The 15,294-nt window shown below is 37.2% G+C and overlaps 1 protein-coding gene and 1 pseudogene across 1 annotated transcript; both read right to left on the reverse strand.

Annotated features, from left to right (window-relative positions):
• Positions 1 to 2,834: 2,834 nt before the first annotated feature.
• LOC134279993 (BTB/POZ domain-containing protein 17-like) lies at positions 2,835 to 4,473 on the reverse strand (annotated as a pseudogene).
• Positions 4,474 to 11,647: 7,174 nt separating this feature from the next.
• LOC134279992 (interferon regulatory factor 6-like) lies at positions 11,648 to 13,284 on the reverse strand. The gene is made up of 3 exons (XM_062762394.1): positions 12,960 to 13,284; positions 12,571 to 12,832; positions 11,648 to 12,461 (listed from the first exon to the last, which is right to left on the reverse strand). Exons 1-3 carry the CDS (start codon positions 13,244 to 13,246, stop codon positions 12,336 to 12,338), a joined length of 675 nt encoding a protein of 224 aa, XP_062618378.1. The 5' UTR covers positions 13,247 to 13,284; the 3' UTR covers positions 11,648 to 12,335.
• Positions 13,285 to 15,294: the final 2,010 nt, after the last annotated feature.

The following is a 15,294-nucleotide window of genomic DNA, read 5'->3' on the forward strand; positions in this document are numbered from 1 at the left end:
ATGGTGTCCCGTGTGAGAATTACATAAATGTTGCCTATTTCTTTAACAAACTGTTTTCTTTTTTTAGAAAGAAGTTTGTTGATATTTAAATAACAACTGTAATCAATGAAAAAAATAAACTCGAATCCCAGCTTTCATAAAATAAGGATCTGTTTAGGAAATTGGTATATCTGTGTGTAAAAATTGTTACCTTACTGCCCAATTATGGCTTTGTTAGCATTGATGCGAGATAAGTGTACTGAATTTGGACGCTTCCTTTAAATTTGATGAATCATTGCTCCAATTTTCTTTCAAAAACATTTTGTTTTACATTGTTTATTTCTCACATTTAATTTTGTACTCTAGTTTTCCTATGTATTGATCGAACAAAGAAGGACGAATTTTACAGACCTTTATGTTTTCATACTTAGTTTGACTACGGAATGTTCCAACTACTAAATTTCGAATAGACATTTTACATCTAGATTTATCAACGTTTTTACCCATCTTTTTTATTCCTACATTGATTAATGTATTCATTTGACCTGAAAAAAAATGACACCACAGAGCCTGACACATTTGGTTCAGGTGAATAATTTAAAAGATAAGACAGACAGTAATGGTCACCTAGCAACAAAACTCTATGATGAACATGATGAATAGAAGTTTTTTTTATCGTCAAACTCCCTTATTTATGTACCAATATACTATTTGATTACCACCTGCATATAAACCATATCTCCCAGTTGATTTGATCAGCAAATTTTAAAACGAGTCGGCTATTGACAAATAAATTCAGGAAACAAGGATATCAAAATTCTTACATATTATAAGTTAACATTTCGCAAATTCTGTTTGATTTAATGACCATGTTAGCAAATTAATACAATCTATCATTAAAGATGAACATGAATAGTAAAAGGAGGAGAGTTATCTTGATTGATCATATTAGGCTTCTCAAGTTGTCCTCCTCCAGTGGCAACATACTATAAAGCCTAAGTTTTGTCCAAATTATTGTGCTTCATCAGAAAGGATATCTCCTTCATTGTCATATACTTGGGCATGACCAAATTGACTTCATTATGATTGGCACAGAGCAGCAACAAGGTAAAAGCAATCAGGTATAACCGTATAATCAAACTTACAAAAGCAAAGGGTTTATATACCCAGCTCTGATGTAGAAGATAGGAAAACTAATATTGTGTATGCTTATTTTTGAGTTGTGTTCATCTTAAAGTCAAATGCTGAGTAACTGATATTTTTCATACAAATTGTTAGATTATGATATTTTTTTTACACCGAATTGAATACGGATTTGCCATATGCCTGATCATGACAAGGGGCACATGGCATCCATGACCTGTTGACAAAGGATGCCCACTCCTCCATGGCACTTGTCCTAAATGTTTTATTTTTTAGTCCAGGCATGTCAAATATAAAATTCATTCTAAAAAAGCCTGTAGAACATTAGACATTTTTAACTACCATGGCATTAATCTCACCTCTAGAGGTCCATGTTTGCTCTGATCCCAATTTGTTTAGTTTCAAAGGACTCTTGAGCTTGATTAATGTTCATTACCTTCATATTTAATTCTTGCTTTTAAATTCTCACAATTGAGTATCTGGTATATAAACAGGCTGAATTTATGAGTACACACTTGTTTCTGAAGCCATCAACATACCGGTATCCTTAGACCTAGGTCATACAACAACATAACTTAAAAACATTAAAGCTGTTAGCATTAGTAGAGGAGTGAATTTAACTTGCACTCTATTTTTTCAAGGTAAAAAAAAAAGTCTCTTGAAAAAATCATTGTCAGTTATTTATTTTCATATCTTTTTTTCAATAATTATAAAATTATTTATTCATATAACCATACAACTATAACAAGGAAATCACACTGAACAGGTCCAGCATTGGCAATCTGAATTCAACAATCCACACATAGATTAAAAAAATAGCTTGGACTTGTTTTTTCTTTCATTGCAACAAATTTTAAATGTTGTGCATTTTTTGAACAAACTGTTTTCTTGTTAAGAAGGAAGTTTGTAGATATTTACAGTAACAACTGTAGCCAATGAACAAAAAATTTCCCTACTTCCGGCTTTCAGTCAGGAGCGTACAGGAATGAAAATTTTTATAAACAACTAGAAAAATATAGGCCATGACACTCATGTGGGTTACTTAGCCCTGCTGCTGTGTTTTATCTGATGTTTAATATATCCTTATATTCCCACTGGACAGTTTGTTTCAGCACAGGTGAGCTAAAAATGTTGGAAAAACAGAAAATTTGTAACAAATTTTCGAAGTCTCCCATTCCAGTAATAATAAGTATATTAATGAAAATGAAACTTTCATTTGATCTGCAAGTCAACAATATCCAAGGACAAAAAAAATCAGCTCATTATGCCTAAATAGAAGGGAAAAAGTCTAGAAAAAACAAAAGAATGACAGTGAAGGAAGGATGGATGGATGGAAAGGGGTAACACCATATGCCCTGAACATTTCATAAATAGAACAAACAAATAAATTTGTCAAAATTTTTCAACTGAGTAATACTTAACAGTGCAATGCTAAATATCAATAAATATTAAAAATGACTGATCTCATAGTGGGATGTTAGTAGTTTAACATCTGTCAATCACAATCTATGCAACATATTCAAAGAGAAAGGTATAATATTAAAATACTTGCATTCAAAGCCAGATAAACAGTGTTTTAATTAAAACAATTAATGTAAAAATGTATCAATATAGCACTTACTAGAACAAATGACATGCATATCCATATAGCTACTACACACAAAAATATTATTGCACCAAAAAGCAAACCACTAGTTTGATTATTTTTTGTTTGTTTGTTTTGTTCAAGACACATTTGGTTATAAATACATAAAAATACCACTTTCATAGGAACTTCCACATGTTGCATCAGGTTAAATCTGACTTCTGACCAGTAAAAAATTTGTTAAAATGTTTAAAAGGATACTTTAGGCTTAATAACAATTTTGATTTTTAAAGCATTTCTTTCCGCATCCAATAGGGAAGGGAGATTTCCATGATAGAGATCAGAGAGGTCTATGAGATCATTGAAGTTGTGAGACAGCTGCTCACTATCAAAGTAGCAGTTTGTAACACACTTGGCAACAAACTCAATGCCTTCCTGTTGTCCAAAAATCAAAACACTGATCTGCACTTGGCGGCGCTCATGGGAGTTGGATGTCACGGTCAAACGAACAGTGTCATAAACAACTTCATCTCATTCATAGTTCCAAAAATGACCAATCATGACACAGGGCTTAAAAATAACTCCATCTGGATAAAAATCCACATGCCAATCCCACATGGAGAAGTCATCTCCACCAGGACCTGAGATAGGAGTGGAGAAGAATGCTCTCAAAACATCCCCTTGACTAACGCTTTTAACATCTGGAACAAAAATTTCAGTGCTCCAGGTGTCACTTGTGTAAATTCTGGGGTTAAAGGACACATGATGTGAAACACAGGAAAAGGAAGAAATATATCTGGGTTCTAGTTCTTGAGCTGCAAGGACAGAGTCCCTTTTGGAAATAAGCTGAGAACATGGAATTGGTTTCCTGTCTACATTTTCTCCTTTTGCTTGTTCATTTAATAATGTGCATAGGTGCTGAATTTCTTCCTGCACCTTTAATTTCCAATTATCTATTGATACATCCTGGCTTCCAATGAACCTGTCCCACCTCTTCCAATGAACTCATGTTTTCATGCTGCATCATAGGGAACTTGATCAGCGGTACAACAGTTTCAATGATATTTTTCAACTTGCTTTTGAGCTTCTTTGAGTTTGATTTCAATTCTTTGTAAGAAGCCAACCAAAGTTTGACCTTCTCATATAAAGTGTATTCATCATCAACACTGATGTCTGAAGATCTTAAGAACTTAATCAGCATTTCTAATGAAATACCCATAAAATCAGGAGTATTCATAACATACTGAAAATTCCATGTGATATATTCCTCGCATATCTCTTGCAACTGTTTATGGTCACACATAATTGCATAGCCCAGCCATGAATCACTTGAGATTAGGCTAGGGCGGTGCCACAAAATGGCTGCTCATGTAATTGATGCACACATCAGACAGGTCATTGATGTTGTACTTGCCGGCGAGAATGAGGATGGGGAGCAACTGTACTTGGCTAAGGTGTATCCTCCCAGTATAAAGGTACTGCAGAAAGTCCTCAAACACGTCCTGGCACTTCTCTCCTCCTCCAACGAAATCTGGGATCCACCTATACCCCTCGGGCCATGTGGGACTTGTTAACATTGTTTTGAAAACATCACTGGAGATGCTCAAGATGAGTTTATGAGCATGAAAGGTTCGATCCCCAATGCAGAGACGGAGGTCACTTTGTCTAATTATGTAGAGAATACTCAGTTTTTTAATTGTTGAAGTACCTGAGTTATCCACTTGGTGACCAAGATCCTTTCCAACACACCACCGTTTTCCAGTCATCTTTGATGTTGTTTAACCTTTCATCCTACAAGTACAAATGAGGCAAAAGTCTTTTTAAAATCTCTTTGAAGGAAAACATAACAATACTAAAGTTAACATTTAAAAATTAATCGTCCTCAAAGTGTAATTAATCTTTAAAATGTGAAAATTTCAAAACCATGTTTTACATTTAGGCCTAAATAAAATAAAATAATTTCCTTTTTTCTGACCTGTCAACAAACGATTTATGGTCGCATCCATTTTGAAAAGTCCCGGATGAATGCGGATGAATGCTTTCACATAAATAATTAAAAAAATAAAAGGAGACAAATCTTTTTCTCAAGAACAGCAAAAAATTAATCATATTTAGAATAATAACACCTAATATTTAAAAAAAATTCTTCGGTTAGGCTTATCTATTTTGGAGATTTTACCTAAATATTTCTTTGTCGGTCATTAGCAACCCCGTTTTCACGCACGCGTTCTTTCCCAGAATTCCCTGCAAAAGCAAAACGATGGCATGATTTGTATAACTTCAACTACACTACTTAAGGATGATTGCCACATAAATTTGTGTCATCTATTGCAAGAGGCAAAAGATGGTGTTTTAGATCTGAAAGTTGTAAGACCAAATTTTATGTCATTTCTAAATTAACCCCTCTACCTGTTTTAGGACATGATCCTTCCTTTGAATCAAAATTTGAATGTAACACTCAACCAAGGATGTTGACAAGTTTATCGTTAAAATTGTCGCAGTGGTTCTTGAGAAAGAACGCGTGCGTGAAAACGGGTACTTTTGCAGAGAGAGAGAGAGAAGGAGGGATATTTTTTTATGTAACATTGATATTTTATGTCTAATATTTTAAATAAAATAAGTACATGTTGTTCAATCTCTGCCCTTTCTGCTCGCTAGACAGAGTTCCCACGTTGTGCTTTCCTCCGTTGACCTTCACAATCCCGGACCCCGACTAGCCTAATCTCTATAGAGATTCTGCTGGGCTAGATATTTGATCTGACGCCCAAAGACCAAGTATCTAGCCCAGCAGAATCTCTACAGATCTAACGACTACCCCCACGTTATATGCAAGGTTTCACTTTAAAACCAGCAGAAGATTCCGGCGAGTTTTAGCCTAGCTCTATATGCCATTTTTAAACCATCTTCATAAAAACTCATGCAAAGGAGTATGCAGAAAAGAATATTTCTCTCCTCATATCTTGGGGATATTTTATCAATAAAGAGAGATTTTAAAAGTTGAATTGATTGATTGATTGTTTTACGTCCCTTGTTATACTTTTTTCAGATATATCATGTGTCTAGAAGTTTACACAGTACTTAACCAATTCGTGCATTTGAATGTTGAGAGTGTTGGTGTCCTATGCATGTGTATTAAGATCAATATTATAAGATTTCATCCTCGGGACAGTTGGAGAATGAGGTAACAATCAAAGGTCCAAATTGATTTTACAAAAGGGATGATCCCGTTACAAGAAATAACACGTGAAATATGAAAGCCCTAGCATCAGATGTTCAAAAGTTATGGCTAAGGTTAAAGTTTTTTCACAAGCCGTTAAAACTCCATGGTAAAAGAGCAAATAATGACATAAAGTATTCACTTACAGAAGATGGTTTTCTGCTAATTGTCAGCTTGGCATTCTTAAGCATGTCCGTAGCTATCTCTAACTTCCGCCCCTAGTGCTCGCCTTTCGGTTCCCACCAATCGTTATCAGATAGTCTCTAACCTTCACCGGATGTTTCGACCCTTAACCTTGACTTCCTTCAGTTAGTGACTCAGCAGTGGTGGCCAATCCACTACTCGATGGATCCCGACTTCCAGCACAGATCATTTCGGTGGTGCCAAATCCAGCAGGATGATTTTCTGCTTCTCCCAGTCTCCTTGCTGTTGTCTTGCACGCTCTTCCTGATACACCTTATCGTGCTGGGACACTAAAACTGCGTCTGGTCTTAGGTTGGTTTCCACGATGTTAGGGAAAACTAATTTCCTGTCTAGATCGACTCTGAGCTCCCAGTCATGTCCTCTATCCAACACTGATGTCCGCCTTGCTGCTCTTGTGTCAGCCATTGCTTCACCCTGTCTCACAAACTGTATCTGTCTTTGTTTCTTGTCTGCTGGTCGTTTCCTTCTTCTCTCCACCTCCATCACATCAGGCAAATCCTGCAGGACTTTGTCATGTCGCCATCTATATCTTCCTGTGTCAGCACAATTAGGCATCCTGATAGAATATGCGCCATTGTCCCTCTCTTTCCACAGCTTGCAGCTAGGATCTTCGCTTAGCACCAACTGTTGTAAGTTTACAGGAGATGGGAGTGTGTCATATACTGACCTCGGCAAGAACGAGATTCCAAAATGGTCGTTCCTCCAAAGTTCTTCCCAGGTTTATTCCCACTCTGGCAAATCCCACTTCATCCAGGTTCCTTGTTTTCCAAGTTATGTTGATTTTGCTTTCCGTAGATCTTCCTCAGTGCGCCGTACTTCAGCTTGAACTAAGGTGCACCTCTCTGATGCTGATGCTTTTGACAACTGCTTGAAGTGTGACATTCCCGTGCCCTGTCGCCCATTGCTTGTGTTTCTAATGATGTCTCGTAAATATAGCATACTCTCTGCTTGATCCACTGATGTTTTTGCTGACCACTGTCTTCCTGTCCTTGTCGGGAACCCTGCTTCTGCGACCTTGACATCTGTTGAGTCATGTTACTTCATTACCAAGCGGTGGCTACCTTGAATTCTTCCACCACAGAGAAATCTGGTATGCGTATAACTGGGTTTAGTTGCTGTAGAGTCAAATCGATGTAAATTATGGTGGTACTCCTAGCCATCTCCCCCGACACCCACTAATTTTCCTTTCCATGGCTTCGACTGTAGTACATGTGGTTGCAATTTCATATATGAGAAGCAGCCACATAAGTCTTGGTAAGATCCCAATCGATGTAAATTATGGTGGAGCTCCTGGCCATCTCAGATACCCAATAATTTTCCTTTCCATGGCTTCGACTGTGGTAGTTGCAATTTCATATACTGTAAACCAAGTATTATACGCGTGCGATAAATATCCGCGAGTTCCGCGAGTAACCTCTGCTCGCGGATATTTATCGTCGCGAACCAGTTGTTCATTTTATTCCCATGAGGTATGATAAGAGTTACTTGTCCTTTTTTCGATCCCGACGGTTCAATAAGTAATCACGGAAGAACTTTAGTGTACTAGAAGCAGTTGAAATTTGATCACAAACATTCAGATAAAATATAAAAACGAATGGCAAATCTAAATCTATTTGTCTACAAATGATTAAAATGTCAGTAATTTATTTCAGCTTGTTTATTATTGTTCATTTATTGTCACAGACGAGTTAGGGATAGCCTGGTTAATTACATATGTACGACTAATTATGGCCCGGTCCTGCTCTGTCCCAACCATTTATAATAATTGCCATTTGGCTATGTTGATCTTAAAAAGCGTCGATTACCCAATTAGTATGAGTCACTTTTACAATTGAGAGTTTTAAATCAACTTTAATCTCCTAGATTTTTTCCCGATTTTCATTCGAGCGTCGTGAATAATGCGTAAGAAGTATACTCATGGTAACATTTTACCCACTTTAGGGGCGGATATAAGATTTTAAACGGACGCAATGCATACAATGTCTTGAATAATGCCTAAGCAGTACTCACGGTAGCATTTTACGTAGTTTATGGATGTATATAAAATTTTAATTTGAAACAAAAAATACTTGTGGAAATAAAAAATGTGACCTCTTGTTCGCGGAAATAAATCGTCGCGGATTAGTTCTCTAGCGGTCAGTCGCGAATAAAAAATAACGCGTATAATAATTGGTTTACAGTATGAGAAGCAGCCACATAAGTCTTGGTAGGATCCCATGCAGGTGGATCCATGCCTTACATTTTCCAGGTACTCCGCTTCCATCGACCCTTTTAAACCAAACAAGGGGCTTCTTCTTTGTGTCTTCGATCTTTGTCTGTGAGGGACTCATTAAACTACTATCCCAAGCACTTAATTGGATTTCCTACTATTGATGGGATCTCCTCTCCTTGAATTTGCATCTTGACTTTTCTGTTGATTCGCCCCTTCCTCAAAACGAGGCATCTGGACTTCTTTGACTTGAACTTCATGCATGTCCAGGAAACGCTATCTTTCAATGCTGATAGAACCCATCTTGCCTGTATATGAGTCGTTGTTGTCATAGTGAGATCATCCATAAAGCCTCTGATTGGTGGCTGATAAATTCCCGAGTCCATCCTTGGCCTTTCTGTTTCTCTTTCTGCAGTCCTGCTCACCATCCCCAAACCTATACTACGAACAGGATCGGAGAGATTGTACATCTTGTGACTATCCCTTTTTCTACTCTTTGCTAGGATGTAGTGTAGTCATCGACAGTTAACCGGATGTGCATTCCTCCGATGTAGCTCTTGACAATCCCCTGAACCGCTCCATCGCCGACTCAATCAGCTTGTGGGGTACAGATCCATACGCGTTGGCTAAGTCTAACCACGCTGCTGCAAAATTTTTTTTGCCGTCTTTGGCCTCTTTGATGAGTTGACTCATGACACATTTGGGTTCTATGCATCCGGAGTACCCAGGTATGCTTGACTTCTGTTCTCCACCATGTGTACCCTGATATTCGCTTTGCTAGCACTGACATGAATATTTTCACCTCCACATTTAGCAAAGATATTGTCCTAAACTGGTTGATTGTCCTCGAGTTCCTCCTCTGCCTCTTTCAAGCTTACTAGTATCCACCCTTTTCTCCAAATTACTTACCTCAGTAACTTTAGGCACCTCTTATACACTATGTATTGTATCCCATTTGGTCCGGGAGCTGAGTCTGATCTTGTTTTCTTGTCCACTTCTTTCAATTCTTTCCATGTAGGCTCCTTAATATCCATCTCAACCTCTTGTGGATCCACTATCACCTTATTAGGGCAGTTGCCGAGTGGTTCTTCTCTCCGTGGGTCAGAGTGAGTCTCATTTCGATACACCTCCACTTCCTTCCTTCCTTTGAACAGTGAAGAGTCCCTGATCTTTCTTTGTCTAGAAGCTCCTTTGAAAACTTAAATGGGTTCTTCATAAACTTTGCCCTGCTCTTCTCTCTTTTCCTCTTCCTCAATTGCTCCGCTCTCCGTAGCTTTGATAGCTCTGATCTGATGCCATCCGTCAACTGTGCTATTCCTGCTTTTTCCAGTCCTTCGATCTTCTAAACTGTTTGTTCATCTTATTTAGTTCTTGTCGACATTCTCTAATCCTTCGCTCTCGTCTATTTAGGGTCTGCTGTTTATTCTCATTTCTTGCCTTTCCTTCCACCGTCCCAAACCTATTTTTAGCAATGATATTCACCATGTTGGTAAGTACATCAATCTTCCTCTCTGCATTTCTTTGCATTGTTGACTCAAGGATCATGCTGAAATCTTCATCGAAGCCACTCCACACTGCTTCATCATCTCTTCTCGGCCTTGATATTCTTGGCCTCTTTTCCTTGTCGTTTCTTTGTGTCTGCTGACTCTGGTTATTTCGAAGACCGAGTTGCTCCATCAGGTTGCTGCTGCTGTTCTGGGACGATTTAGACACGGAGAGGTTCCTGGCTCTGTGGGTTGTGTCCTGGACAGGATCCTCCTGCGTTTCACCAGTTAGTTCTGTGCGCTGTGTCTGGGTTGTCATACTACCACATCGACTTCTTGCTTGGTTTACCTTCAGTCCTCGGATGTTCTTGCACACTTAACCACATGTTCATCTGACTTCAGCCAGTCCTCCATCTAATGTTAGTTGAACCATCCTTCTCACAGTCTATGGGTTGTTCCTTGTCGTAACCGTTTGAACTACCTGTTCAAGTCTCTCATCCTCCCCCTCTCGGGAGGTTTTGGGGATGTTTTTCATTTTGTTCCGTCGTAGCTAATTTCGGTATCCCCTCACAGGAACAGTACAAAAGGAAGCTGTCCCTTGGTACCCGGACTATCCAGACTACACCTGTCTCTCCAGTGTCTCCGGTCTTCCCCAGTCTTTCAAGGCAGTCACAGGTTTCCTGGATTAATAGTATTCACTTACTGAAGATGGTTTTCTGCTAATTGCCAGCTTAATTGACACTCTTTAGCATGTCTGTAACTATCTGTAACTTCCGCCCCTGGTGCTCGCGTGCGGTTCTAATCGTCATCAGATGGTCTCCAACCTTCACTGGATGCTTCGACCCTAAACCATGACATCCTCCAGTTGATGGGTCAGCAGTGGTGGCCAATCCACTACCCGATGGATCTCGACTTTCAGCACAGATGATCTCGGCGGTGCCATATCCAGGTTGACTTTTCTGCTGCTTTTCCCAGTCTCCTTGCTGCTGTCTTGTACGCTCTTCCTAATACACCTAATCGTGTGAGCCGCTTCTCTTCCAATCATGTGCCTCCTCACAAAAAGTTTTGTCTCCAATAAAAAAGATCCCTACGGATTTTGAGGTCAAAAGTCGAGGTCATAAATTCATGCATTCTGTTTGCACACTTTTTTCCTGGTAATATCTAAAGAAGAATTTGAACTTTTGCATTGAAATTTTATAAATCACAAATCCCTAATGTCTAAAGAAGACTCTACCGAACTTGAGGTTAAATGGCCAAGGATCAAGATCAGTTAGGGTGAAATACTTTCGTTTCCGAGTAATATATTTTAATTATAGATATAGAAGTCTAAGAGCCATCGCAATGAAATTTTAAACCAAAACTCCTCATGGCCTAAAAAAGGCCGAAGATCAAAACTCATACTTCACAAATATTGTTCAAGGTAAAAACAAATTTTCTTTGTACTTTCTTCAATGGCTTTTTATAAATCACTTCTAATGCGTAAATACGTTTATGTTCACAAATTTAAATTGTATATTTTGCAACACTTTCACTTCTTGACAATATCATAAATCTTTTCCGATCAAATTACATACCACATCTCTTTATACGGTTTATAGCCTATGTAAGACCCTTAAGATTTTGCTTTTAAAGGTCAAATTCTATATTATTGAATCGCAAATAAAGGGTAGTTGAATTCATATGGATACAATGAAGCAAAATGTAAAATGTACAGGTCAACAAAATCAGTACTATTAGTATATAGTTCCCTGACAAAATCTACAACAATTCTAATTTTGTGACTGAAATTAGATTTTGTGTTGTAAAGAATCTAAAAAAAAACGTGGTTGGAATTCATATTTTATTTTCAAAGTTGTTAATCTACAATTGTAACAGTTACAAAAAAATAGCTGTGTTATGCAAAGAAATTTACATACATGTGTATGGTTAAACTTCATCTTCTTTGTATAACGTTAATTCCGCTAGATATAACAGCAAATGAAGTAAGGGGAACTAAGGTTACTCTGAATATATATATATATGTACACATATCTATTTTTTAATGTTTTTTCTGTTCTTTGTCATTTAAAGTTTCGGTTTTCTCTGAAATTGTTATCTTCAGATTGAAAGAAATACAAAACATCAACAAATTTTATACAGAAAACAATTACTTTAAAAGTACATGTATTAGCACATCCAATTTTTTTTTCGAATGAAGTGTGAAATATCTTTTTTTTTACTTTTCAGTTGACCAGGTGGTGCAGTAGTTTAAAGCGACGGTTTATCAAACTGCAAAGCAAAAGCACGATCTCCATCTCTGCATGATTTTACTTTTTCTGCGTGATTTCACACTGCAAAGGCTAATTTTTTGCTAAATTGCATACATTTGAAATTCTAACAGTGAATTATCTAGCAAATATTTTCATTTTATTTTAGGGGAGATTTAACTCTTCAACAAAAACAACCAATACAAACAACCCAACTAAACAAACAAATTGTCTATCAGGGAAATGACGTCATATTCCAAGTCTGGGTTCAAGTTTCCATGACATGCTCACTACCTTCGTCTTTGCCACCAAGTTTCAGGTATGATAACAGCTTGTCAAAATCGTCAGGATGTGAAAATTTTAGAGACGATGAAAGGGGACTAGCGCAGGAGACCTTAAAAAGAAACAATTTACGTGAATAACAGGTGGAAAACTATCAAATACAATTTACTTGCTCGAGAATGATTCGTCAAAACAACAGACTAAATGTTCTGTGGGCCTACCTGATTTAGCAGGTATTTGGCTCGGCTGTGATACACCTGTGCTGAAATAAGCAGACCACTGTGGTCCGATTTGCTGGACATCAGTCTCTGACCAAATCCAATCATAAAGTGGGCCTGTGGTTTGCCAGAAGCGCCCGCCAGGTAGCGGTGTATCATTGGTTCAAAGTAACCATGGCAATCAAACACTTGTACTTTTTCATTTCGTTCCAGCTTAAAGGGTTCTCCATTGTTTACGATGGGAGAGGAGATAAATATTACGCATCTGATAAAAAAAAAAAACATATGCACTTAAAAAATAAAAAAAAAAAATATTTAAATAAACGTGCCTTGTTCAAGTTTCAACCTTAACTTTACTAAGAGATTACATTAATCTAGTCTACTGTACCGACCTCGATTTTCGCGTGGCGTAGATTTTGCCGTCATGACACTCCAGAAGCATCCCCCTGTCTAACGCCGACAGAAGTTTATAAGTGTGCTCCTCCTGACCGGGGTTGTCTGTTTCACAGGGAGGAAATTCTAGCTGTTCGAACTGGTCAGGTCCAAAAAGTTCCTGTTTAAAGGGTTCCATAAGGACCCGATCGTTCCTATCTGGGTCATAGAAGAGTCGGCATCCGTACGGACTTCCCACGTGAAAATTGCGCACTTGTTGTTGGCAGTAACAGATTATGATTTCCATTTCATGATCTGTAATACATTTATTATATTTATATACATTTCCAAATAATTTTCCTTAAGATTCTTTGCAAATAGGAAGACTGTTCATTTTCTCAAGAACTACCATGAATGAGCATGAATGTTTTCATTGTTTCGTCATAATACCGCATTTGATGTCAAAACTTTCGTGCAAATTGTTTTGCTTAAAAGGTATAAATTTTGTGGCAACTCATCAGAAAATAATGTAAATATAAGAAATGAATTCATTTTTTTAAAGATCTTTTAAAGATTTTTTTTAAAGATTTAAAGATGGGGTATATGAACTACAACGCCTCACGCCGGCATATTTATCATGAAGCGCCATCGCGCTTCATGAAATATGCCGGCGTGAAGCATCAAAGTTCATAACCACATGAATCTTCAAAAATGAAATTCATTTCTTAAATATACTTTTATTTTAAAAAAAGCGCCATCGCGCTTCATGAAATATGCCGGCGTGAAGCATCAAAGTTCATAACCACATGAATCTTCAAAAATGAAATTCATTTCTTAAATATACTTTTATTTTAAAAAAGAAAAATAAATTTGTCACATTGTACATTATTTCCGATATTGTTTCATACGGAGTGCAGGAAAAAAGAGATTTATTTTAATGAATAAATGCATTAGTACAAGAAAGTTTGTAAATGAACAAAGCATTCCAAAAGAATGTCTTTTGTACACATATCTACCATAAAACATGCATACTTGACTGTTAGTTGATAGGGCTGTGTATTGAGCCAAAAATTTCGATATGATACGATATTTTTTAAAGCGATATGCGATATATTGGATTCTGAAACAAGTCCATCAGAAAAGGCTTCTAAATCATTTTAATGCAAACCCCTTTCATTTAAAAAATGTTTTACAACATTTTTTCAAATTTTTTTTTTAAAAATTTTTTTAAAGGGGGGAAGGAAAAATTTGGTTTTTAAAATTTTCCAAAAAAAGTTTTTTTTAGATTCTTCTGAATGGGTTTTATGGTAATCCTCCTGGCTTTTCTAGGGTTTCCTCCACGGTCCATTTTTCAGTATTCTCAATAAACCGCATACCTTGGTTCATACCTCTGACTTGACCACTGAATTTTTTTTGTCTGTCGAGTTCCAAGTGCTCACGCAAGGAAATTTTCCAGCTCTGGTTTATATATGATTTGGTTTGTTTAGGGTGTTAAAAAATAGGTTGGGCTTAGTTTTGATCGTACTGTGTACGTCTCTGTACACGCTCTAGTAGCCACCTTACCTATGCATTGTGACTTATATTATAAATACGGGTTTTCTCCGACTTTTGGGGTTTATTTTACAGTCGAGCCATCAGTGTTGGACATGGTTCCCTTTTAAAAAACAGTTACAGGCTCAACGATTATTGAAACTGAAAAGAAGGGAGAGAGAATTAGATCCAATTCTTTATGGAAAAAACGAAAAAAACTCCAAAAAAAAAGCCGAAATATCAAAGAGAAGAATCTACTAGAAAACAACAACAACAAAGACAACGACAGCATCAACAAAGGACTAGGGCGCATGAGAACCAAAATCCCTATTCATTTCCCCCAAACCCCAACCTATTTTAGTTTAGATGAGACTAAAAAAGAGAAATGCCTTTCAAAATTTAAAGCTCAGGAAAATAATTACTGAATTTTAAAGAATTTCCAGAAGAGGAAAACCAGGATTCGTTCTCAAATTTCAGAGACGTTACAAACGGTCAAATCGGAAATGCAGTGTAATCCAACGAATACCTCCCCTGAATTTTCGTCACAATTCTTTGGACTCGATTTTGGTACGAGTTTACGCAATGTAAACTTTTAACGAGGGTATTTAACAAAATGAAACCGTGCAACAATCCAAAAAAGTTCAAACTGGGCGACGGCTCCTGGAATTTGATATGTTTTCAAGTACCACAAGGCAGTGGTGGAAACAAAACCCAAAAATCTACAAGTGAATAAAGATTTCAAAAAAAAAAGATCCATCGTTGGATCTCAATCCCCAAAAAATTTTGTTTGCTGAGCCATCGCGGTCACCCGGTTACACATCAGAA

The sequence above is a fragment of the Saccostrea cucullata genome, unplaced genomic scaffold, assembly GCF_032062105.1.
Source record: "Saccostrea cucullata isolate Sc308-1 unplaced genomic scaffold, CSIRO_AGI_Scuc_v1 ctg4788, whole genome shotgun sequence".
Taxonomy (NCBI): Eukaryota; Metazoa; Mollusca; class Bivalvia; order Ostreida; family Ostreidae; genus Saccostrea; species Saccostrea cuccullata.

Excerpts from the sequence above, each read along its gene's own strand:
- LOC134279992 (XM_062762394.1), bottom strand. The coding sequence starts at position 13,246 with ATGGAAATCATAATCTGTTACTGCCAACAACAAGTGCGCAATTTTCAC. Across the intron at positions 12,833-12,959 it reads TACGCCACGCGAAAATCGAG|ATGCGTAATATTTATCTCCT; the intron begins GTCGGTACAGTA and ends TTTTTTTATCAG. Across the intron at positions 12,462-12,570 it reads CCAAATACCTGCTAAATCAG|GTCTCCTGCGCTAGTCCCCT; the intron begins GTAGGCCCACAG and ends TTTCTTTTTAAG.